Raw genomic sequence first — 27,385 nt, forward strand, 5'->3', positions numbered from 1 at the left:
CTCTGATGAGCATTAATGAGTTTAGAGAAGAAGAGTGTTAGATCATGCCAACGCTGAGGAGCTACACAAAGTACACAAGACTGTTTAATTGCCAATTAAAATGACACAAAACTCCTCACTAAGTGTATAAATGTGCACAGAGCTTCGCAAGGGCTTTTGTGCCTTTTCTGTGAAGTCATTAGACATTCTGGGCACTTGCTACTCTTGCTCCGAGAGAGAGAGAGTACAGAGAGAGAGCGAAGAGAGAATGGAGAGAGTGGGAAATAATCTATTCCCTTGAGGCAGCAGAACCAACATTTGAAGATTCAACCCTTTATAGGTGTCTCAAACATGATCCTTCCGGTGAACTATTTGTTGTTAAAAATCAATTAAAAAATACAATCTATTGATGGGGGCTGTATTTCACTTGCCTTATTTTATCCCCATTTACAAATAGAGCAGTTATCACAGAGCCTAAGAACACCTGGGCTGTTTTTACAGTTATGCCTGTTATGTGTGGCACAGAAGAAAGTACACAGAGAGACTAATAAGAATTGGCAGCACACTCGGCAGACACAACTGTGCAGGGACTGTGTCTTAGCAAAGTCCCGGCTGCCGTGGTAACGGTAAAAAAGAGTGCTGCAACCCGAAAGGAGGCGATCTCATAACAAGGGGGCGGGAGGCAGAGGAAAGGGGGAAGAGGTGGGGTGCGCGAGAAAGAGGGCGAGAGAGAGGGAGAGAGAGAGAGAGAGAGAGAGAGAGAGAGAGAGAGAGAAAGAAAGACAGATGGGGAAAAATAATGGAAATAGGGGTAGAGATAAGACAGGAGAGAGAAAAACTGCAGGGGAGTCTCTCCAGTTTGATAGGAAGAGTGTAGCCTAGAAGAGGTGCTCAGAGCAGTTGACTGGCCGTGCACTCACAGCACAGCCTCTCAATCAGTGCACTTGGCTATGCTTATTCAGGAAAAACACACACACATACAAAAACACACACAAGGAGGAAGGAGCTAGGAGCTGGGAAGGCAGCCCAGGAGAAGGAAACCAAATGGGGCAGAGCGCCTGAGTTTAAGATCCAGCAGCTGTCTCAAGGGGGGCAGGGGGGGCCTCCAGACAAGCATCTGCCAGCCAGTCAACGGGCCAGCCATGGGGAGCTACCAGGCAGCAGACAGAGAGAGGAGAAACCAGAAGAGCATGTACCCAGCAGGACAGACCCTACCAGCAGCACTGCAGCTCCCCAACACCAGACGGCCACTACCAGAGATGCAAGACAATCGGGCTGAGTGGGTGCTGACTAATTAGCTCTCACCCCTGAGCGGTTTAAACAGGGGTTGAAGGGGGGTTGCGGTCAACAGATGTGGTCGTTGCGGAGGGCCATGGGGCCAGAGCCATCGCGGGGGCGCTGTCTGCTCAGGTGGCTCGGGATGAAGGTGTGCCGCAGGAGCACGCTGGTGTTCGCCCTGCTCTGGTTCGGCTCCTGGGTGTTCCTCAATGGCCTGGTGTTTGTGCACCGGACCATCCTCTCCGACTACTGCACGGACGACAAGAGCAAGAAGATCCTGCAGAGAGTGGTGAGTACAGTACATGGAGACGCCGGACTCACACTTCCATTTTGATGTTGACACTGAACTTGAGGTTAGTGTGAATTCTGATACACACAACGTAAAATGTGTGTGTGTGTGTGTGTGTGTGTGTGTGTGTGTGACACAACACAAACCACACACTAAGCCAAACAATATTACGCATGAAGATAATGTAGAGTAGACAGAGTCAAAATATTTTCTCAAGGTAATGTTATTTAATCCATAGACATCTATCTGTCTTGGACAAATACCTTTTGAATTATACCAACCAACATTCACAGAGTAACACACTGTGATGGAATTAAGCCGAATTGACAGGATACCATGAGAATGTAGAGCGGAAAAACCAATAAAACATCACGACTCAATTGAGAAGCATTTCCTAAGCAGTAGTAGACATAAAAATGCCTTCAGTTGCTCCTCTCGCTCTCTCTCCCTTACTCTTAACCTCTGTACTATAGAAATATGCCTTTTAATTAACTTGCTTACAAAAAAGATTGAAGTTTTGAAACTGCAGTGAAAGTGCAGTAACTGCAGTCGGCTATGTTATTTTGGACACAGTATTTGCAGCCTACTACAGTTATACTGCATTCTAACGACAGTTATACGACAGTGTATTGCAGTTATACTACACTCTGACTGCAATCTTTTTTCGTAAGGGAAGCGCCGAGACCACCCCTTTGTTTACTTAAACGACAGAATTATTTCTGCACTGCCACGCTCTCTACCAAGTACACCGACTAATGTTTCAGCCCCAACATCTTTCTGTAGCCCTCGAGGCATTTCACGACAATATATTTAATGGGGAGGACATTTTCTCAAAAATTATTGCTGGTAGTGATAAAACTGTAAGACATGGTGCATTAGACATCTTCCATGATTTTACTTTTCTACCCTTTTTTTCCCTGAGTCTTGATTTGATAAACAATACAGTGAGACTTAACTGTATTTCAATGAAATTACGATTGGATACTCATCTGAGTTTAACTTCTAGAAGTGGCCCTGAAACTCAAACAAAATAATTGCAATTTTTTTCTGGGATTACTTCTTGGTTCTAAAACTTTTACATAAAGCGCACTTTTGTACTAGTAGATTACACACAATATTGAGTGGGTGGTTAAATCTAATTTCAGTGTGTCACTTGTGGAAGTGAGAGACAAATCTCTTCCAGGTAGGTGGAGACCGAGTCATAACAAAACGATAGAGCAACGTATCCCATTCTGGCTAACCAACATCACTTCACTGCCAAAAACCACACAAGACAGAAAGGGCTGGATTTCTAAAGCTCTCCACCATTTTTTCCAAAGGTAATTCAACTTGCACTGAAAAATATAATATAATATTAACAGTTGAAGTCGGAGGTTTACATACACTTAGGTTGGAATCATTAAAACTCTTTTTTCCACCACTCCACAAATTTCTTGTTAACAAACTATAGTTTTGGCAAGTCGGTTAGGAGATTTACTTTGTGCATGGCACAAGTCATTTTTCCAACAATTGTTTACAGACAGATTATTTCACTTATAATTCACTGTATCACAATTCCAGTGGGTCAGAAGTTTACATACATTAAGTTGACTGTGCCTTTAAACAGCTTGGAAAATTCCAGAATATGCTGTCATTGCTTTAGATGCTTCTGATAGGCTGATTGACATCATTTGAGTCAATTGGAGGTGTACCTGTGGATGTATTTCAAGGCCTACCTTCAAATGGAGTGCCTCTTTGCTTGAAATCATGGGAAAATCAAAAGAAATTAGCCAAAATTGTAGACCTCCACAAGTCTGGTTCATCGTTGGAAGCAATTTTCAAACGCCTGAAGGTATCACGTTCATCTGTACAAACCAAAGTACGCAAGTATAAACACCATGGGACCATGCAGCCGTCAGACCGCTCAGGAAAGAGATGCGTTCTGTCTCCTAGAGATGTACGTACATTTGGTGCGAGAAGTGCAAATCAATCCCAAAACAACAGCAAAGGACCTTGTGAAGATGCTGGAGGAAACAGGTACAAAAGTATCTATATCCACAGTAAAACGAGTCCTATATCGACATAACCTGAAAGACCGCTCAGCAAGGAAGAAGCCACTGCTCCAAAAACTCCATAAAAAAGCCAGATTACGGTTTGCAACTGCACATGGGGACAAAGATCGTACTTTTTGGAGAAATGTCCTCTGGTCTGATAAAACAAAAATAGAACGGTTTGGCCATAATGACCATCATTATGTTTGGAGGAAAAAGGGGGAGGCTTGCATGCCGAAGAACACCATCCCTTTGAAATGGACATTTATTAAATTCCAGCCAAATGACCTGTGCAATAAATAACTTTGACTTAAATTTCTATGGATGACACAGTTGTGTGTTCTCTCTTGACAGTGTTTTGAGTGCAGTGACAGTTCACAGAGGAAATGTTACACCCCTCTGTCTCCTCAGGGCAAAGGCCTTGGTCAGATAAATGATGACCTTTGATTCCAAGGAATGTTCTGTCCTCTAAATATGAAACAATTAAAAGACTCAGGGTGGGGATCTAACCTGACACAATGAGCCACTGCTGATTATCCAGCTATGAATTTAATGACACAAAATATGACTAAATACACAAGGCAATGATAGCTAGATTTCATATTATGATTACATGAACCCCATTGTCTCCCATCAACATTTACTCTGCCAATTGCTTAAATGTTTAACCTCATAAATAACCCCAAACATGCTTTTAAATTCCCCTTTAAATGCAGCTAGTCTAGTATATAATGTGGACAGACAAGAAATGAGCGCAAAATAGACAAACAGTGGTTGCTTTTGCGACTCCCTTTTGGCAAACTGCCCAGTGCAATAGGCCAACTGTCCATCGGTTCTGGTTTTGACATTGTTGCAGGACCTAATGTTGGCCAACCTCAAAAAGTAGCCTCTCTTTAGGGTCAAACTGACCATTGTGTGACAATTTGACAGGTTGACAGGACAGAACAAAAACCACCCAACCTGTTTTTATTCTCTGAGCGTTTATTCATGTACAGACAGATAGTTCCTATTCTGTCTGATGTCAGTATATATCATTATTTATTTGCATTTGTGCAATGATATGTTTCATATGTACCCACATACAGTACTTAGAGGATTTACATAATTATTCTGGTAAAGTGTACAGATATAAATGTGTTAATAGTTTATTTAGCTTCTCATCTAAATGTCGTTGCATATAGGAGGTTTGGGGCTAAATTGATATATTATGTGGCTTGAGGCGAACACAGGCTTGAGGCTAAATTGTATATTAAATGCAGTCATTTGTATCTCAATATCAAATCATTTTTGGGTGAAAGTTAAATACCTTACTGTGATTGTTTTCAATAAAAATTGTCCAAATTAAATAGCTCCTTAAAAAATAGCAATTTCTAAAAGCAATAATTTTGCTAGGACTGTCTGGGAGTGGTCTGAGTGTGCTCGGGGAAACTGAAAACTATCAATTATTGGCAGAGAGGTTTGGGACTCTCTTTCTTATTGGTTAATTAAGTAATTTTGATGTCACCAGGCAGGCCAGAACTCCATCCCACCAAAACAGGCAGAAATGTCAGTCAGTCTTTTCAAACAGCTCTTATGCTGTATTATTCCAACCTCATAGTGTGGAAATATATACAGTAACAGTCAAAAGTTTGGACACACCTACTCATTCAAGGTTGTTATTTTTTAGTTTTACTATTTTCTACATTGTAGAAGTGAAGACATCAAAACTATGAAATAACACATATGGAATCATGTAGTAACAAAAACGAATCAAAATATACTTTATATTTGAGATTATTCAAAGTAGCCACCCTTTGCCTTGATGACAGCTTTGCACACTCTTGGCATTCTCTCAACCAGCTCCATGAGGTATTCACCTGGAATACATTTCAATTAACAGGTGTTCCTTGTTAAAAGTGAATTTGTGAAATGTCTTTCCTTCTTAATACGTTTGAGCCAATCAGTTGTGTTGTGACAAGGTAGGGGTGGTATAGAGAAGATAGCCCTATTTGTTAAAATACCAAGTCCATATTATGGCAAGAACAGCTCAAATTTGTTCAACACTTTTTTGTTTACTACATGTTTCCATATGTGTTATTTCATAGATTTCATGTCTTCACTATTATTCTACAATGTAGAAAATAGTACAAATAAATAAAAACCCTGGAGTGTCCAAACTTTTGACTGGTACTGTATATAACATAGAAATATCACGTTATTGACTGCACTGGGCCATTATTTATCAGTTGATGGTATTTTGAATTACTAGATGAAACCTATTACACTCATACCTTGTGAACTACAGATATTATATTACCATAACCACACACAGGGAAGGCAGTAGGTGACTTTGAGAGCAAACTTGATGGAAATGCTCCATAATCCTGACGATAGACACAGGGACTAACATTGTCCCAATATTTCTATGATTATCTACGGTTTCTTGATTTGCAAAGATGAAGCATATATCCTGCTTGGAACAACTTCTCACAATGGCAAGGGAGGTTGACTCTCAGCTGGCAATAGGGACTTTGTGGTTTAGGCAGCCTTTACTAATTGAACAAATCCCTTAAGCTTTTTATTGCACACCTTAATAGCTATCTGCTCTGGTGCTTACACTACAGCTTGGCTTTTTAAAGTTCTTTATTCACACATTTAGCCAGCCATAAATTGGCATTGCCTGGAGATAGGGAATGGTGCCAAGGCCACGACAATGTGAATTCTAATGATGGTTGTGCTTCATAGGATAATTGCAGTACTGTTACAAAAAGTATACATTATATATTCTACCATCTGTAAAAAAATATATATAAAAAAATAAAAAACTGTAAATATGCTATTGTGTTCCTTTTATGTCATGCCGTTGTGAATAACATGATTGGTTAATGATACTGTGATAATAGTAGCACTCAACATGTATGTACTGTATGGCTTCACAGGTATGTAACCACTTGTGAAGATGGAACAGGCATGCAAATCATTTATATAATATCTGTGGTCAAATCAAATCAGATGTATTTATAAAGCCTTTTTTACATCAGCAGATGTCACAAAGTGCTTTTACAAAAGCCCAGCCTAAAACCGCAAACAGCAAGCAATACAGATGTGGAATCTTTGGTTTGATTTTTGATCTGATTTAATAATATCTGTAGTAACTTTCGTGATTTGTAAATATATGTGCTAGTAAACCAGCCTTTTGAGATTACAAACAATATGACGAAGAATTGAATCCCACAGCTAAACTATCAATTAATGTAACGTTATTCAGGCCACTGAATAAATTGGTTTAGTTTGAGTCCAAGAAGCAGCAATGATGTTGTGTATAGTGAACTGAACTTCTTGTAAAACAGGCAACCCACTCAGTGCTCTCAAAATGTATGCATTTGTTGCTCTTCATTTTAAAATGAATAAACACAATGAATAAACACAATGTTCACCCAAATTCACACTCCACACAACAATAGTATCAATTATGGTACTACTATGCATTCACATAAACTGAAAGTGCGAACCACCGCATTTTACCATGGAAAGTTGACTGGGAATATGGCCAGATACAAACAGTGTTGTTATTCCCTCCACAAGGTAATCAAACAAGTAAAATGTCAGTATAGAGACAAAGTGGAGTCACAATTCAAAGGCTCAGACATGAGATGTATGTGGCAGGGTCTACAGACAATCACGGACTACAAATAGAAAACCAGACACGTGATGGACACCGACGTCTTGCTTCCAGACAAACTGAACACCTTCTTTGCCCGCTTTGAGGATAATACAGTGCCACCGACGTGGCCCATTACCTAAGACTGTGGGCTCTCCTTCTCTGTGAATGACGTGAGTAAGACCTTTAAACGTGCTAACCCTCGCAGAGCTGCTGGCCCAGACGGCATCCCTAGCTGCGTCCTCAGAGCATACGCAGACCAGCTGGCTGGTGTGTTTACGGACATGTTCAATCTCTCCCTATCCCAGTCTGCTGTCCACACATGCTTCAAGATGGCCACCATTGTTCCTGTACCCAAGAAGACAACCGTAACTGAACTAAATGACTATCACCCAGTAGCACTCACTTCTGTCATCATGAAGTGCTTTGAGAGACTAGTCAAGGATCATATCACCTACACCTTATCTGTCACCCTAGACCCACTTCAATTTGCGTACAGCCCCAACAGGTCCACAGATGATGCAATCGCCATCATACTGCACACTGCCCTATTCCACGTAAGAATGCTGTCCATTGACTACAACTCAGCATTCAACATCATAGTACCCTCCAAGCTCATCATGAAGTTTGAGGCCTTGGGTCTCAACCTCACCCTGTGCAATTGGGTCTTGGACAGGTGGTGAAGATAGGAAACAACATCTCCACTTCACTGATCCTCAACACTGGGGCCCCAAAAGGGTGTGTGCTCAGCCCCCTCCTGTACTCCCTGTTCCTGAAGAAATTTGGCTTGTCACCTAAAACCCTCACAAACCTTTACAGATGCACAATTGAGAGCATCCTGTCAGGCTGCATCACCGCCTGGTACGGCAACTGCACCACCCATAACCACAGGGCTCTCCAGAGGCTGGTGTCTGCACTACGTATCACAGGGGCAAACTACCTGCCCTCCAGGACACCTACAGCACTCGATGTCACAGGAAGGCCAAAAACATAATCAAGGACAACAACCACCCGAGCCACTGCCTGTTCACCCCCCTATCATCCACAAGGCGTGGTCAGTACAGGTGCATCAAAGCTGGGACAGAGAGACTGAAAAATAGCTTCCATCTCAAGGCCATCAGACAGCCTACATACAGACTTGAAATCATTGGCCACTTTCATAATGCCACTTTAATAATATTTACATATATTGCATTACCCATCTGATATGTTTATATTGTATTTTGTACCATCCATTGCATCTTGCCTATGCTGCTCGGTCATTGCTCATCCATATATTTATATGTATATATTCTTATTCCATTCCTTTACTTAGGTTTGTGTGTATTAGGTAGTTGTTGTGGAATTGTTAGATTACTTGAAAGATATTGCTGGACTGTCAGAACTAGAAGCACAAGCATTTCGCTACACTCGCAATAACATCTGCTAACCATGTGTATGTGACCAATGCAATTTGATTTGATTTGATTTACAGTGAGCCAAAATAATTCTCACATTGTTCCCACTTGGCAATTCGAGCCAAATGTAGTCCTATATAATCTAGGCTACAACGTATATATTTATATGATTGTCTATTGACTAAAAGGTCTTCTCTGGACATATTTGAGCAGATCTTTGTTTTCAGGCTCATTTTTTCCAGTGTTGTGAGGGAGAGAACTCTAAGTAGAGCTAAGGCTACTGTCACAGGACATTCCCCACATGCCTACTCTGACCAACGCTTGGGCCGGGCTGCGCTCCGCTCGACAGACCACAGACACACTGGTCCACTCCAGACTTAACCATTACTTTGCCAAGGGGAGAGCTCAATAAGCACCCAAAGTGCAATTATACAAAATCATTTTGTTTTTAAGATGATTTGAATGACAGGAATCTAACAAAATGTACAACATGCATTTAAACTAACCTAATTCCAAGAGATTTGTTTGTTATTACACACATGCTAAGGGATTTTACATTATTGATGCTATAGCTCCATTTCCCATGACCTAATACGATTACAGAATGATGAATACTGTAAAAACCTCGGCCTACTGCCACTTCCAGGTAGACTTTCTTCATAGGTAGAGATGCCTTCAGAGTAAAAAGTGTGCGTAAATGGGCAGTAGTTGGTAAACATTGTCTCTTTCTATTTGATTGAATTCCAGCCATAGAATAGGAATACAATAGAAATTATCCTCTAAAGTGGACCAATCTTTGCAGCGGTGTAAACACTTAGAAAACCATGCCGTTGAGTTAAATCAGAAACGTACGTGATTCGCTTTTGCCGTGCCTTTTAAGGTCAATGTATTTGCACTTTTGAATATGGAATGTGCCCCAGAGACAGAATTTAGGTTTTGCTCAGCCAACAGATATTTCCTTGATTCTTATTGATGGCCAATAGATGTTTACTTTGTTCATTGTCTTTTGGGGGGGATTTCGAGAAATAAAATATAAAAGAAGGAAAAGTACAGAAAACAAACAAAACCTCTGATTTTTTCACTGCTTCATCCAAACCCAACGATCATGATGATGTGTCTTGCCTGGTTAACCAATTGCCTGGTTAACCCAAGGTTCATTAAAGGTGTGGACTACTTCAAAGTCTGGAGGGTATTGTTTCCCTTGAACCACTTATTCATAGCCAGAAAATGATCCAATGTTAATTAAAACAAAATAAACACTGAGAGTGTTAAATCAACACTGAAAGGGTTGAGTCTGTTGACCCATATGCCTACCTGAACTATGTTAATTTAATACAATGCTTAGTGTAAAGCCTTATTAAAATATTTGCCTTTGAAGCAAATTGTAGACTTACCACCATGGCTGTATATGTTAGTGACAGAGACATGGTTGTTGCATTCATCAAGTGAGATCTTAAGTGAATATGTTATAATTAAAAAATACATGTTTAAAACAATACCTAACACACAGTTAGTTAGTTTTACCCTAATACAGACAGGCCTGAAACTCATACACATCACTTTGAACGAAAACGAAAACTATAATCATCATATTTCCCTGCTTGCTCTATTGCAGGTAGAGTTTTAGAATAGTTTTTTCAATATCTATGTTTGTGGTTTTTGCTCAATGTGATGCATTTAAAGCCCCTATATTAGGGTAAAATTATGCCCTCAAAATAAGGCCTTATGAAATAAGTATGCTATTGTGTTAATTGTAAAAAATAAAAACAAAAACATATTCGCTTAGGTTCTCACTTGGTGAAGTCCATAGGATTGAAAATGTGTGAATGCAACAACCATGTGTCTGTCACTAACAAATACAGCCATGGGTGGTAACTCTACAATTCACTAGAAAAACAAGGCAAATATTTTATTCAGGCTTTAAACTAAGCAATGTGTTAATGTAATTGTTCCAGTGTGCATATGAGTCAACAGACTTCACACTTTCAGTGTTGATATAACACTCTCAGTGTTCACCGGAGAATGTGCTGTTTGTCATTAGCTAGAGTTTGAAACGCAAAACAAACATGCTGTGGGCGTCAACAGGGCTATTTATTGACTTTAGCTTTTGTACTGTAATTTGGCTCGTCTGTACATATCCACAACTGATAGTATGACATATAAACTGAAGCTGAAGCCATGTTCATTTGGAATTCACTTTTGTTATTAATCACAATTCAACGCTTTACAGACAGCGAGGGTTTCTCCAACAATCAATTACATGTACATTGTAAACTCCAACACATATACAAATGCAAGTAAAACACCATGACAGACTTGCACAAAGTCCAAACACCATGGTGGGAAAGTTTACATGCAAACAGAAGCTACAGTATAAACAGCTGCAGCCCGAAATTATGCAAGTACCATGAAATACAGGGAATTAAAATGTACGTGTGGAACGTGGCAGAAGCACTGAAAAGGGTAAAAAAAAAAGATTTGTCCTGGGCCAGATGCCTAGGCTGGAACATTATGGCCACAGTGCAGCTTAGCCTACATAGTGCCGAGAGATCTTAGGGGCACATTAGCGACCTCAAAATAATTGCAGGGGTCTCCGAGTTCAACCCTCTGGAGGTAAGGTGAGGACACTTGTGGCCGTCAAACTATATGATACAGCTTGAGACAGGCCACTTTCATTTGTGATGTCACCCAGCTAAACAGAGAGCAAAGTTGGAGCGCAGTAAAGTCTGCCAAAACATCCATAGTATGAAACTCAAGGAATTTATAATGTGCATTAAATATCAGGACAATACCAGGACTGTTAATTTATTTTGTAAAATATAAATATAATTAAGCTATATGGACAACACTTAATTGTAATGAAAATAAATTGTCCTCAGCGGCATTGTTTTAAATTATTACCAGTGTAATTACTTGGGAATTACATGTATGTTATTTCACCAATTAATACAAATGAATTGTGTCACTACATTGTGTATAAAGTATGACCTAGGCTTGTAGGCTTGCAATTTCAATGTAACATGTAAGAGAGGCCACAGAGGAAAGGGTGGGGAAGGACCAATAAACCAGTGAGGGTTGGTGATGAGGGGAACACAGCTATGGCTATAGTGCTAATGCCATGCCACCCAGTAAAGCCATTAAGCATCTGATCTTGTTGAAATCGTGACCAACTCAAGATGACAGCTGTTTACTTTGGAATGTGGGCAGAGAGGGATTTTCTCTCTAATCCCCCAGGAACACTAATAATTTCCAACCTCTGGACCGACATCTATGCACCGAGACTTATAACAATCCCATTTGCTCGCTAATCCGAGACATTGAGAGGCCGAGTCTGAAGTGTGATGTGATATAATTCAGCATCAACTGAAAAATGTGCATCAAATGTACTGATGCGTACAGAATTGCCCATTTTAGGTTCAGTAGCACAATCACACAGTGCCATTCCCTTATTGGGATGAGACATGGACTACAAATCACATTTTAGTTGAAAAATTGCCATTATTTTCTACTAAATTATTGTTACCTCAAATGAATGACAACCGTATTATGTTCACCAAAAATAATTAGATTTTGTCTGTGTGTGTTTATGTCTGTCTGTCTGTCCCAGTGTGAGGAGTATCGCGAGGGCGCCCTAACCGGTGACCTGTGCGAGGACTTGTGCGTGAGCGGCCAGGTGGAGTACAGGCGCTGCCTCTACTACGAGAACGGTAAGAAGGTGATCGAGGCCCGGTGGCGTGGCACGCCCGTGGTGCTCAAGTCCAAACTGGAAAACTTCTCCTCATATGAAAGCCTGGGTCTCCTGGAGTACCAGGACCCAGCCGAAGAGCTCTCTCCCCTGGACGTGGTCTTCTACGCCACCCTGGAGATCAGGAACTCCCTGGGGCTGGATATAAGCGGCAACGCCTCTCTGCCGCCGCTGTGGGGCCAGAGGCTTAGGGAGCATGGGCAGGCCTACTCGCGGGCCGAGCTAGCATCACTGTGGTCCCTGCTCCAGCAGGAGGAGTACACTTTCCTGAGGGTGCTGCAGGACCTCAGCCGGCACTTAGCCAAGGTGTTGGGCTCCTGTGGACACTTCTACGCTGTGGAGTACCTGTCGGCAGGCCACGCCTGGGACCAGAACATCTTCTCGCTGGAGGAGGTATCGGCGGGCCCACGGACGGCGAGGGACATGGTGCACCGCATCGCCCTTAGCTTCCTGGACATGGCGTGGCGCTTCGACAACGACTTCTCGCACCGCCTCCACCTGTGTGACATCAAGCCGGAGAACTTTGCTATCCGGAAGGACCTTACAGTGAGCTGACCAAATTGCACACACACTTGAGCCTGCAAAGGAACACACACTCACACACACAGTACACCCATAGACACACATTCAACTAACATGCACACACCTCAAAGCAAAGAGTTGCTGACTCCCTCACACAAAACAACAGGGGAGCCTTGTGTGAAGGGAAAGCTGTCATTAAAACAGTCCCAAAACGGCTGCTGGATAACCGTCACAGATCTGAGATATCTTTCTCTTTAGTGGGGGAGTTTAGATTCTTCCTGTGTAAACAAGACAAGGTTAGGAAATCTAGCTCCCTTTTTTCACACTAAGACACACAGACCGACCCGATTTTGCCCCCATTCGCATTACTTAATTTATCCACACAATACAGCGGCACATTCATCCGCAGAGTGCAAACAGTTTGATGAGAGCAATGCGGTGTACAAAGAATGACGAGGCTCCAGGCTGCCTAATTGTTTTCCACAAGAACAAAAATGTCCGCTTGTGCCATTTATCAACATTGTGCTACATTGGTTTTTACCTTAGTTTGGTCTGTTAGAAACCTGTGCATATTTGGCTGACTATGACCTATCAAGGACTGAGAGCAAGGTGCAAAGAACACCTTGCAATGGATTTGTGTTGTGTTTCTGCTGACGGGTGATTCATAGCATGAACAGACATCGAACATTGATATAACTACTTTCTGAATAGGTCACGTAAGCGGAATGAAAAGCTAACATCATTCACACAAAAGGATAGTGTGAGAACAGAGGGTATTACAATGTATTAACAGTCCTCGGCACCATTTTCATTTGATTTCCATAAAAGGGCCACAAACAGCTGTTTGAGCAATCAATGAAAAACACACGTCTTATTTTCAGGGTCTGTAGACTTGGCTTATGTAACTATGACGCAAATTTAGCTTTAGAAAGGAAATCATTATTCCTATTTTAGGATGGAGAAAATGACGTCGTTGTTATACACCATATTATCATTGTTGCAGCGGCATTCGTGACTGGAAAACATTGTTATATGGACATCATTTAGTGTGTAATGTGCATGCGGTTCAGAATGCCGATGCAAATTACCCTTCGAAGATAAAAAGTAACACGCAAGCTTTTATTTAGCTTGTGAATGTTCGGAAGAAAAAACGGTTTGGAAACCTTTTCTCCATCATGTTTTTTCCCCCCCTGTATAATTGCTGGTAAGTTTACACTTTTTTCTTGAAAGCATCGAAGTTCAAAAGATTTCACTGTTTGAAATGAAACATAATATTATTGTACCTGTCATGGCTCACACAAACAGTGAGCTCATGTTACAATGTGAACAAAGACCAGGAGAAAGGAGATGAATCCAAAGGAGGCTTGTTATTGTTTACGTTTCAGCTGCTCTGTAATTAAAACAAAGTAGACTTTCAATCCCTCCTCTCTCTGTTTTATAGCTCCAGGGGATACAGCTGATCCCTGCTTCCGTTTTCTCATGTGATAATAAACAGAGGAAGTGAAATGTCTATGTTATATACGGGGGGGGGGGGGGGGTGTATATTGAGGGGGTATATTGTGTATATTAAACGTATGTTGGGGCAAACAGTATATTAGGGGCTATATTGTATATATTAAAAGTATATTGGGGTACATGTTGGGTTGGCTTGCTTCGTTGAGAATTGCACTTATTATCATGTCTGTCAGATCTACAGCTCCTTCAAACGCTACGTATGCTTACTGTCTCTTATTTTCACTGATCACGAAGACCTTCCAAGGTTCGACAGTGACAGGGTTTTATTTATTTGGTGGCGTGTTCTGCCATAAATCAGCTGTAGCTGACATGAAGTGCTGCAGTGGAGTCATTCTTTACGAGCCATCTACTGCAAAGAGGACGAACATATCAAGCCATGCAGATTAAACAGCAACTCCCTTAAACAGCAATGTGAGAGAAAATGAGGACTTTTTTTTCTATATGATCACGTCAATGACAAATTCCACATTTATCCAACAGGAATATTTACAATTTGGTTACTCTTGATTTATTACCCTCCCTTTTAAAAAATGTTGTTTTTCAGACGGTGGAATAGGGAGATGGATGAAAGGGCAAAAGCAAGACTGATAGTGGTGGATGTAAGAAAGGATAGGCCTAATACATTTGACTATTGAATCCTTGCCTCTGTGGTCAGTGTGAGCTCCGGAGTTGGCAGCAATGCAACATGACCAGACTCCGGCACTTACTCCCCTCTCTCTATGCTGTTCTGCAGGTGGTGGCTATAGATGTGGACATGGCCTTCTTCGAGCCCAAAATGCGAGACATCCTTGAGCAGAACTGCACTAACGACGACGACTGCAACTTCTTTGACTGCATATCCAAATGCAACATGAAGACGAACAAGTGCAGTTCCAAGCGGAGAAATAGCAACCTGCAGGTATGTATGGTTGCATCGAAATATGAACGGTATTCCATACTATGATGAACAAAAAAAATACTGTTGGTCCCATGTTTAATGAGCTGAAATTAAAGATCCCAGAAATGTTCTATACGTACAAATGCAGTTGAAGTCGGAAATTTACATACACCTTAGCCAAATGCATTTAAACTCAGTTTTCACAATTCCTGACATTTAATCCAGTAAAAATGCCCTGTATTAGGTCAGTTAGGATCACCACTTTATTTTAAGAATGTGAAATGTAAGAATAATAGTAGAGAGAATGATTTATTTCAGCTTTTATTTCTTTCATCACATTCCAAGTGGGTCAGAAGTCTACATACACTGAATTAGTATTTGGTAGCATTGCCTTTGAATTGTTTAACTTGGGTCAACTGTTTCGGGTAGCCTTCCAAAAGCTTACCACAATAAATTGAGTGAATTATGGCCCATTCCTCCTGACAGAGCTGGTGTAACTGAGTCAGGTTTGTAGGCTTAATTGCTCGCACACACTTTTTCAGTTCTGCCCACACTATAGGATTGAGGTCAGGGCTTTGTGATGGCCATTCCAATACCTTGACTTTGTTGTTCTTAAGCCATTTTGCCACAATTTTGGAAGTATGCTTGGGGTCATTGTCCATTTGGAAGACCCATTTGGGACCAGGCTTTGACTTCCTGACTGATGTCTTGAGATGTTGCTTCAATATATCCACATCATTTCCCTTACTAATGAAGCCATCTATTTTGTGAAGTGCACTAGTACCTCCTGCAGACAAAGCACCCCCACAACATGATGCTGCCACCCCCATGCTTCACTGTTGGGATGGTGTTCTTCGCCTTGCAAGCCTCCCCCTTTTTCTTCCAAACATAACGATAGTCATTATGGCCAACCCATTCTATTTTTAAATGTCCAGAGGACATTTCTCCAAAAAGTATGATCTTTGTCCCCATGTGCAGTTGCAAACTGTAGTCTGGCTTTTTTATTGCAGTTTTGGAGCAGTGGCTTCTTCCTTGCTGAGCGGCCTTTCAGGTCATGTCGATATAGGACTTGTTTTACTGTGGATATAGATACTTTTGTACCCGTTTCTTCCAGCATCTTCACAAGGTCCTTTACTGTTCTGGGATTGATTTGCACTTTTCTCACCAAAGTACGTTCATATCTAGGAGACAGAACGTGTCTCCTTCCTGAGTGGTATGACGACTGAGTGGTCCCATGGTGTTTATACTTGCATACTATTGTTTGAACAGGTGAACGTGGTGCCTACAGGCGTTTGGAAATAGCTCCTAAGGATGAACCAATCTTGTGGAGGTCTACAATTGTTTTTCTGAGGTCTTGGCTGATTTCTTTTGATTTCTTTTTCCATGATGTCAAGCAAAGAGGCACTCCATTTGAAGGTAGGCCTTGAAATACATCCGCAGGTACACCTCCAATTGACTCAAATGATGTCAATTAGCCAATCTGAAGCAGGAATGTCCACCAGAACTGTTGCTATAAAATGTAATATTAATTTCTCTACCATAAGCCGACTCCAATATAGTTTTAGAGAATTTGGCAGTACGTCCTACCGGCCTCACAACCGCAGACTACGTGTAACCATGTCAGCCCAGCACCTTCACATCCGTCTTCTTCACCTGCGGGATCGTCTGAGACCAACCACCCGGACAGCTGATGAAAAACTGTTGGTTTGCACAACCAACATTTTTTGCACAAACTGTCAGAAACCATCTCAGGGAAGCTCATCTGCATGCTCATTATCCTAACCAGGGTCTTGACCTGATTGCAGTTTGGCGTTGTAACCAACTTCAGTGGGAAAATGCTCATCTTTGATGGCCACTGGCACACTCGGGAAATGTGCTCTTCACAGATGAATCACGGTTTCAACTGTACCGGGCAGATGGCAGACAGTTCATATGACATTGCGTGGGCGAGCAGTTTCTTGATGTCAACGTTGTGAACAGAGTGCCCCATGGTGGCGGTGGGGTTATGGTATGGGCAGGCATAAGCTACGGACAACGAACACAATTGCATTTTATCCATGGCAATTTGAATGCACCGAGATACCGTGACGAGATCCTGAGGTCCATTGTCGTGCCATTCCTTCGCCGCCATCACATCATGTTTCAGCATGATAATGAATGGCCCCATGATCTGTACACAATTCCTGGAAGCTGAAAATATCCCAGTTCTTCAATTGCCTGTATACTCACCAGCCATGTCACACATTAAGCACGTTTGGGATGCTCTGGATCAACGTGTACAACAGTGTACAACAGGTTGTTCCAGTTCCTGCCATTATCAAGTAACTTCTCACAGCCATTGAAGAGAAGTGGGACAACATTCTGCAGGCCAATTTCAACAGCCTGATCAACTCTATGCGAAAGAGATGTGTTGCACTGAATGCGGCAAATGGTGGTCACACCAGATACTGACTGGTTTTCTGATCCACGCCCCTACTTTTTAAAAAAGGTATCTGTGATCAACAGATGCATATCTATATTCCCAGTCATGTAAAAACCATAGATTACTGCCTAATGAATTTGTTTCAATTGACTAATTTCCTTATATGAACTGTAACTCAGTAAAATCTTTAAAATTGTTTTAAGTTGCATTTATATGTTGTTCATTGTATTTTCAACTCACTCTACACATTACAATTAAACAAGTTATTGAATTGTAACTTGGCTGATCCTCTCAATATCTATACTAAAGCCCTCTGTCATGGTTGTTGAAGGAACTGGACCAAGGTGCAACATTGTGAGCGTACATTTTCTCTTTATTTGAAAAGACGCAGAACAAAACAATACACACTACAAAACAAACTGTGACGCTAACGGCTATGTGCCCTAAACAAAGTCAACTTCCCACAAAGACAGGTGGAAAAATGGCTACCTAAGTATGGATCTCAATCAGAGACAACGATAGACAGCTGCCTCTGATTGAGAACCACACCCGGCCAAAGAAATAGAAATAAAGAAATTAGAATGCCCACCCTAGTCACACCCTCAACTTTTAATTACTTTAATTATGAGTGTGTAGTTGAGTGCTACAAGGAATGTTAATTTCTTATGATAACACTAGGGTTTTTCAGAGCATATTCATAATACAAGAAGTAAATCCAGGTTAGATAAGACTTCAAGAGTTCCTCAATAGTATCATTAGTCTCAAGGGGCATTGATCCAAATAAATCACTAATTGCAAGGGATTGTAAAGGATGTAATCTAATGCAGATTATTAATGCCTTGCACACGGAAAGACATTTTTAAATATCATTTCCCAGACATTCGCGGAAATCACACGCATAACACCCTTGAGGCCGGGATCCAATCTGATTGCATTTTTCCGGCAATGCACGTTATAAAGGCACTATTTCTGTGTTCATGGAGACCACATTCATGGTGAACACTGCACGACAGGCTCAATCGAAAATTACCTTGGCATATTGTCCATCACATATTGTCCACATCAGATTGAATCCCAACCCAAAAGTAAATGCAGTACGCAGATCGCAGATCTGAATTTGTTTGAATACCGGCTTTGAGTCAATACCTAGTCTTTGACATACTACGCATCCAATTGATAAATTGACATACTGTTGTCACTCACACTGCCGGATGCACTGGAGAAGTGGATAGCTCCCAGACAATGCCATTTACGTGATTACACCAGGTCCACCTCAAGGCCACAGGTGGCTGCTGCGATACCTTTCCTCCACTTCTGATCACTTATCGTAACCCTCGCTGACCCCTACCTCTCCATTGTACGGCCTGCCATACAAGGAGTAAATAGAGGCTTTGTCCTTTAACGATTGCAGGGGTCGAGGAGGGGATTTGTGTCTGGGTGGCTTATGTCCCCTTCAAATTGGTGTGTAATAAGAATATGACTGATAATGACCCCAGTGATAATTAAATAAGAACAGAGGAACAGTAGGTCACTCTCACAATGACTACTGATTGCCCCCTCCACTTCTCTCAACTTTCTGTTACCCTCTTTCCTCTTGGGTCTCTCACTGTCACCCCCTCTTCTTTTCTTCACTCCTCTCTGGTCTGTCACCCCCTCTTCTGCTCTGGACAGGTGATCTGTGAGAAGATCTTTAGGCCCTGGTTCTCTCCCACGCTGCTGGGCGCCAAGGCGGGCCTCCCCCCCCAGGTGGACCTCCAGCGGGCGGTGCAAGAGTGCGTAGACACTGCGGGGGGCGAGGACGAGGAGCAAGACCGGGCTGTCCAGAAGCGGCTGCTAGACCTCCTCACGGGCCTCCTCCACCAAGGGACATCCTCTGAGCATTGGGGCGAAGGGGGAGAAGATAGAGAGGGCATTCACCCTCACACAGCTCTTAACTTCTGAAGCATTGCACTGTTCACCCTCACAAAAACTATTCAGTGGAGAAACCAACAGTATTGGCTTCATGAGACGCTAATTTAACATGTGTTTGATGTTTTGCATTTTGTGAGGTGGTTCCTGAGGACTGGATGATACTGTTTTTTGAAGTGACAAAAGATGCTCTGATGCTGTTAGCACTGACTATGTGCTTTAGTACCTACAGTAAGCAGACTATGGCAGTTTCAGAGGTATTACTGTAGCATCTGCCAATAACTGATGGTCTATCAAGCAAGTGGTCATTCTATTTGAGTCATCTTTACCTCAAATGAATGCAGAAACTTTCTTTTGACCCTTTTGTACAGTCGGCCTATAATCTCATGATCACTTCAGAGCTTTTTGAAAATATTTTGCAATGTCTGTATGAACGGAAGGTTTGTAGTCATGCACCCGCTTGTGATCCACTAGCCAAAACCACAGCTGCCTGTTGTCAGGTCCACCTTTTGTTTCAAGTAACATGTCAACACTTTCCAGGCTAATGGACAGAGAGAAGCATATATCAGAAACTGCGCTTGGTTCCCACCATCCGGCCTGGTCGTCTGTTCCAATGGGAAATGGCGATGCTGCTGTGCGAGTACTCCCCTCTTTCTTCAGTGGCCTGAGCTTCCAAAAAAAATCAGGTTCCCTAGGCTCTCCAGCTGGTTCACCACAGGACAGGGGGAGGAAATAAGATGAAGAACAGGCTTTGGACAGGAAGGGAGGGTGGGATGGGAGGAGGAGGAGGGGGGGGGCAAAACACATCTCAATCTCCATCTCAACCAAAAATGTAAGTGAAAATATCGGATTAAATCAAGTCAAACTGTGTTTAAAGTGCATTTAAGGTTTGATTTGACTTTAACTTTGATTTTTGGTTGAGATGGAGAAGTGAATACAACACAAGTATTATTAACTTGCAGATTCCATTTAAAATCATCTAAAGCTTGAAACCCTAGGCATATCCCACTGCGGATATGGTTGGAAAACTGGTTGAATCAACATTGTTTCCACGTAATTTCAACCCAAAATATTTGTATGAGTACGTGAAAACAGGGCATTTCGTATTTTTTTCACCCAACTTTTAATCTAAATGACATGGTGGATTTTTTTTGGTTGAAAAGGAGACTTGAATCCAACATATCAATTATTAATTTGTAGACAAACTGGAATTAATACCAGACTCAGAGGCACAGATGGATATATCCAAGAAAAATAAACGTCTCCTTCAAATGTTGATATTTGATTGCGATGCGCGTTAAATAGTCTATTAATTGTCAACAAGTTAACAAATGATATGAGGATTCACGTCTCCATCTCAACCAAAATTAAACGTTAAAGAAATAAAAATAATAGGAATAAGCCAGTGACTCAGATCTAACTATCTAAGCAGTAGATGCATATCCTTTAAATGTTGATATTTGGATACAGTGTCAACCCCCTTTTCCCTTTCCCAAACACACAAGCTGCGTGTGGGTAAAATCACAGAGGAACCCCCTCCAAAAAAGCCATATTGCAACCTACAGTGCATGCGGAAATAATTCAGACCCCTTGACTTTTTCCTAATTTTGTTAAGTTACAGCCTTATTCTAAAATTGATTAAATACGTTTGTTTCCTCATCAATCTACACACAATCCCCTTAATGACAAAGCAAAAACAGTGTTACATTTTTTATTGCAAATGTATTACAAATGTTAAACTGAAATACCTTATTTACATTAGTATTCAGACCCTTTGCTTACGAGACTCAAAATTGAGGTCAGGCGCATCCTGTTATTTTTATACATTTGCCGAAATTCTAGAGCTCTGTCAGAGTGACCATCGTGTTCTTTGTAACCTCCCTGGCCAAGGCCCTTCTCCCTCGATTGCTCAGTTTGGCCGGGCGGCCATCTTTAGGTAGAGTCTTGGTAGTTCCAAACTGCTTCCATTTAAGAATGATGGAGGCCACTGTGTTCTTGGGGACCTTCAATGCTGCAGACATTTTTGGTACCCTTCCCCAGATCTGTGCCTTGAAACAATCCTGTCTCTGAGCTCTACTGACAATTCCTTCGACCTCATGGATTGTTTGTTTTCTCTGACATGCAAGTGTACAAGTGTATGATAAATGGAAACAAGATGCACCTGAGCTCAATTTCGAGTCTCATAGCAAAGGGTCTGAATGTATGTAAAACGTGTATTTCTGTTTATAATTTGTAATAAATGTGCCAACATTTCTAAAAGCGTGTTTTCGCTTTGTGTGTAGATTGATGAGGATTTGTTGTTATTCAATCAATTGAAGAATAAGGCTGTAACGTGACAAAATGTGGAAAAAGTAAAGGGTTCTGAATACTTTCCGAATGCACTGCCACTACTGTAGCTGATAATTATGAAGTAAAATTGATATTTTGTGTCTATCTTGTTTCTTCTCTGTTGCTATTGTCCTGTTTGAAAGACGGTTCAGTGAATGGGTAAGTGCATAGGTCAATAGGGCTAACTGGCAAGCCAGCTAGCCACGAAAAATTTACATCTACCTTGCTTAACATTCATTTGTGCCCATTTAACTAGCTGGCTAGCTAGATTATTATGGTTCACACATCTAGCTGATAATTATGAAGTAGAATGTTTGCTTTGTGTACATATTGTTTCGTCTATTGTTACCATTGTCCTGGCTGGAAGAAGTATCAGTGAATGGGGAGGTGAAGAGTGAGGTAATACAGTAGGGGGAGTGTGAGTGCTTCTCAAATGTATGTGTTCTCCGCACTCTCGGCCTCACAAGAACCTTCTCAGGCTGTATCACATCCGGCCATGATTGGGAGTCCCATAGGGCGGGGCACAATTGGCCCAGTGTCGTCCAGGTTTGGGGGCAGGCTGTCATTGTTAACAAGAATTTGTTCTTAACTGACTTGCCTAGTCAAATAAAGGTTAAATAAATGTGTTTGTTTTTAAATAAAAAAAGAGAGCGTCGTAGGAGATTACACTCAGAGCATGAGAGTGTGGAGCACAATTGCATGCATAATGAGAAACATGCGTTGACTCACCCTACTTCTATACAAATGCCAATGCCATCCTCCTTTCATGTTGATGAAATGGTCTATGACTCTGCCATACAGTACAGTGGCTTACGAAAGAAAGTGTTCACCCCCTTGGAATTTTTCCTATTTTGCTGCCTTACAACCTGGAATTAAAATAGATTTTTGGGAGGGTTTGTTTCATTTGATTTCCACAACATGGCGACCACTTTGAAGATGCAAAATATTTTTTATGGTGAAAAAAACAAGAAATAAGACAAAAAGAGCCACCTTTTGCAGCAATTACAGCTGCAAGCATCTTGGGGCATGTCTCTATAAGCTTTGGCACATCTAGCCACTGGTATTTTTGCTCATTCTTCAATGCAAAACTGCTCCAGCTCCTTCAAGCTGGATGGGTTCCGCTGGTGTACAACAATCTTTAAGTCATGCCACAGATTCTCAATTGGATTGAGGTCTGGGCTTTGACTAGGCCATTCCAAGACATTTAGGGTATTCCCCCTTAATTAAACCACTCAAGTGTTGCTTTAGCAGTATGCTTAGGGTCATTGTCCTGCTGGAAGGTGAACCTCCGTAACCAGACTCAAATCTCTGGAAGACTGAAACAGGTTTCCCTCAAGAATTTCCCTGTATTTATCTCCATCCATCATTCCTTAAATTCTGACCAGTTTCCCAGTCCCTGCCGTTGAAAAACATCCACAGCATGATTCTGCCAACACAATGCTTCACTGTGGATGATGTTCTCGGGGGTGATGAAAGGTGTTGGGTTTGCGGCAGTCATAGCGTTTTCCTTGATGGCCAAAAAGCTCAATTTTAGTCTCATCTGACCAGAGTACCTTCTTACATATGTTTGGGGAGTCTCCCACATGCCTTTTGGTGAACACCAAATGTGTTTGTTTATTTTTTCTTTAACCAATAACTGTTTTCTGGCCACTCTTCAGTAAAGCCCAGCTCTGTGGAGTGTACGGCTTAAAGTGGTCCTATGGACAATTTGCAGCTTTGCATATCATTCAGGGTTATCGTTGGTCTCTTTGTTGCCTCTCTGATTAAAGCCCTCCTTGCTTGGTCTGTGAGTTTTGGTGGGGGGCCCTCTCTTGGCAGGTTTGTTGTGGTGCCATATTCTTTCAATTTTTTATGATGGATTTAATGGTGCTCCTTGGGATGTTCAAAGTTTCGGATATTTTTTTATAACCCAACTCTGATCTGTACTTCTTCACAACTTTGTCTCTGACCTGTTTGGAGAGCTCCTTGGTCTTCATGGTGCCCCTTGCTTGGTGGTGCCCCTTGCTTAGTGGTGTTGCAGAATCTGGGGCCTTTCAGAACAGGTGTATATATACTGAGATCATGTGACAGATCATGTGACACTTATTTAACTAATTATTTAACTAATTGTGTGACTTCTGAAGGTAATTGATTGCAACAGATTTTATTTAGGGGTTTCATAGCAAAGGAGGTGAAAACATGCACTCACCAGTTTTCTGTTTTTAATTGTTTAGATTTTTTTTGAAACAAGTCATTTTTTTCATTTCACTTCACCAATTTGGACTATTTTGTGTATGCCCATTACATTAAATCTAAGTAAAATTACATTTAAATTACAGGTTGTAATGCAATATAATAGGGAAAATGCCAAGGAGGATGAATACTTTTGCAAGGCACTGTACATGCCTTTAGTTTTTGTTGTCCTTGACTACTTGGCTAAAATGCTTGCTCATTAGCCTCACTTCTTTTCATGGGCAATGATGAGCCAGCTAGTTAACATTAGCCTACTACATCTAGATACATATTAAACTTCCATCCTCTCAGGCCAGTGAAACAATGTATGAGTGTCTGGTTGGATCATAATCATTGTTATAGTCATTGGCCAGTACGGAAAATTAAGTGAAACATCAAGTCCAAATTTTTATCTCCATCCTTGGCTATTTTAGGAAAATGACAAGTTTTTTTTTTTCTGTTAATGACGTTTGGCTTTTGATGTGATGTGATTGGTGTGAAGCCAAATCCAAACTGGCTTCACATGATACTTATTTTGTGCACCAGGACCATTCACATTTGAACTCACTCAGTTTAGCTTAACGCTGATTGGCTATTATTTTATAGATTTTTTTATCAAGAGAAAGGAAATGCTCGGTGGCTTCCATTGCATTCATTGAAATGGGCGGCAACAATGTCATACTCGTTTTGACCAGACAGCATCAGATAGATGGTCTACATATACAGAGGGGCGCTGTTTCGCTCGCTCGAATGCTTTCTCCAGTGAAATCTATTCAGCCTCATGCAAATTGAAGGAAAATTATGAAACACAGAGAGACAAAGAAAATTGTTAGTTTTCATGTTGGTACATTTTTGGTGGAAGCATGGCTTCCCTTGGTACCCATGAATACATGCGACTGATCAAACACAATTCAATAATACTTTTGAAATAATAATAAATAAACAGCCTAATGTTAAGGCTGTCTTACAAACTAATGTAACAGTATTTATTCAACCTTAAAATGAGTAACACATCCATGGCCACATTTGTATGTTACTGTAACACAAATGCCTTCTCATGTAATCATAAAAAGTGTGCATGTTCAGGGTCGAAGGTCTTTGGAAATCTTCACAATTGATAGAATAATCTGCACAGAATCTCAAACAGCATTGATCACTTATACCATGTACTTTAATGTAATCTCAACTGTAATCCAAGTCATTTTGTTGTGCTATTAGATGAAGCAGTGTTAACACATTAAGTTTATGTATAAACAAACAAAATATCTGACATTGTATTCCCATTTCAACTTTATTTTGCCTTTAAATGGTTGAAAGCGCAGTGATAACACATTAGGTGACAACTAAACCAAAAATCAGATAATGATTTTAATTTGGAACTTGCTTGTGCTTTTAGATGGTTGAAACCATAGTGATAACGCAGTTGGGATTCAACCAACTTATAGCTGTCTTTTTGAGTGTGTTAAAAGAGGACGGAATCTCATTGTTCAGCATATCTACCAACTATTACCCGATTCTCCACACTGAAATGACGTGGTGTGCCCAGTGGGAAGCTTCCCCATCTCATCGTTGGTGGGCTTAGAACCACTGATGTCATGGTTCTGTGGTGCAAATGCACCATCCTTTGTTGCAATGCGTATTATCCTGTGTGACACTTTGAAGTTTCTTCACCCTATGATTGCTAGACTGAATTGAAAACAGATGTTAAGAAATATGTCACATAACTTGAGCGTTCTCTACTATGAAAAAAGCTGGGCAAGGTCACCTGTTATAGTGTGCAGAGACAAGAGGAAAAGCAAAGTGGAACTGCTGTGCTACAGGGTGGCAGCACAACAGTTTTGTAAACAGCAGCCATCAAATCAAATCAAAGTTTATTTGTCACATGTGCCAAATACAACCTTACAGTGAAATGCTTACTTACAGGCTCTAACCAATAGTGGGAAAAACGGTATTAGGTGAACAATAGGTAAGTAAATAAATAAAAACAACAGTAAAAAGACAGGCTATATACACTAGCGAGGCTATAAAAGTAGCGAGGCTACATACAGACACCGGTTAGTCAGGCTGATTGCGGTAGTATGTACATGTAGATATGGTTAAAGTGACTATGCATATACGATGGACAGAGAGTAGCAGTAGCGTAAAAGATGGGTTGGTGGGTGGTGGGTGGCAGGTGGCGGGACACAATGCAGATAGCCCGGTTAGCCAATGTGATGGAGCACTGGTTAGTCAGGACAATTGAGGTAGTATGTACATGAATGTATAGTTAAAGTGACTATGCATATATGATAAACAGAGAGTAGCAGCAGCGTAAAAGAGGGGTTAGGGGGGGGGCACACAATGCAGATAGCCCAGGTAGCCATTTGATTACCTGTTCAGGAGTCTTATGGCTTAGGGGTAAAAACTTTTGAGAAGCCTTTTTGTCCTAGACTTGGCACTCTGGTACCACTTGCCATGTGGTAGTAGAGAGAACAGTTTATGACTGGGGTGGCTGGGGTCTTTGACAATTTTTAGGGCCTTCCTCTGACACAGCCTGGTATATAGGTCCTGGATGGCAGGCAGCAGGGCCGTACGCACTACCCTCTGTAGTGCCTTGCGGTCGGAGGCCGAGCAATTGCTGTACCTGGCAGTGTTGCAACTGTAGAACCATTTGAGGATCTCAGGACCCATGACAAATCTTAATCTTAGTTTCATGAGGGGGAATAGGCTTTGTCGTGCCATCTTCACGACCGTCTTGGTGTGTTTGGATCATTCTAATTTGTTGTTGATGTGGGACACCTAGGAACTTAAAGCTCTCAACCTGCTCCAATACAGCCCCGTCGATGAGAATGGGGGGCGTGCTCGGTCCTAATTTTCCTGTAGTCCACAATCCTCTCCTTAGTCTTGGTTACGTTGAGGGATAGGTTGTTATTCTGGAACCATCCGGCCAGGTCTCTGACCTCCTCCCTATAGGCTGTCTCATCGTTGTCGGCGATCAGGCCACTGTTGTGCTGTCTGCAAACTTAATGATGGTATTGGAGTCGTGCCTGGCCATGCAGTTGTGTGTGAACAGGGAGTACAGGACGGGACGGCTGTGCTGCTTTAAGACAGTGGGAATGGCAAAATGGGCTCCATTGAGTAAAACAAGAATATATTTTGGGTTCTGATGGAGAATGACAATTGGACTAAACTTATGATGCATTTTTCAAATAATGTATATTCTTTAAGAATCAATGGGTGTGTGTTAATAATTTAAAAGTCACAA

The 27,385-nt window shown here is 41.4% G+C and overlaps 1 protein-coding gene across 1 annotated transcript; it reads left to right on the plus strand.

Moving 5' to 3' along the window:
* The first annotated feature begins 692 nt into the window (after positions 1 to 692).
* Positions 693 to 22,552, plus strand: LOC139420701 (divergent protein kinase domain 1C-like). The gene is made up of 4 exons (XM_071170925.1): positions 693 to 1,546; positions 12,221 to 12,904; positions 15,129 to 15,293; positions 19,366 to 22,552. Exons 1-4 carry the CDS (start codon positions 1,331 to 1,333, stop codon positions 19,633 to 19,635), a joined length of 1,335 nt encoding a protein of 444 aa, XP_071027026.1. The 5' UTR covers positions 693 to 1,330; the 3' UTR covers positions 19,636 to 22,552.
* Positions 22,553 to 27,385: the final 4,833 nt, after the last annotated feature.

Source organism: Oncorhynchus clarkii, chromosome 11 (genome assembly GCF_045791955.1).
Source record: "Oncorhynchus clarkii lewisi isolate Uvic-CL-2024 chromosome 11, UVic_Ocla_1.0, whole genome shotgun sequence".
Classification (NCBI taxonomy): domain Eukaryota; kingdom Metazoa; phylum Chordata; class Actinopteri; order Salmoniformes; family Salmonidae; genus Oncorhynchus; species Oncorhynchus clarkii.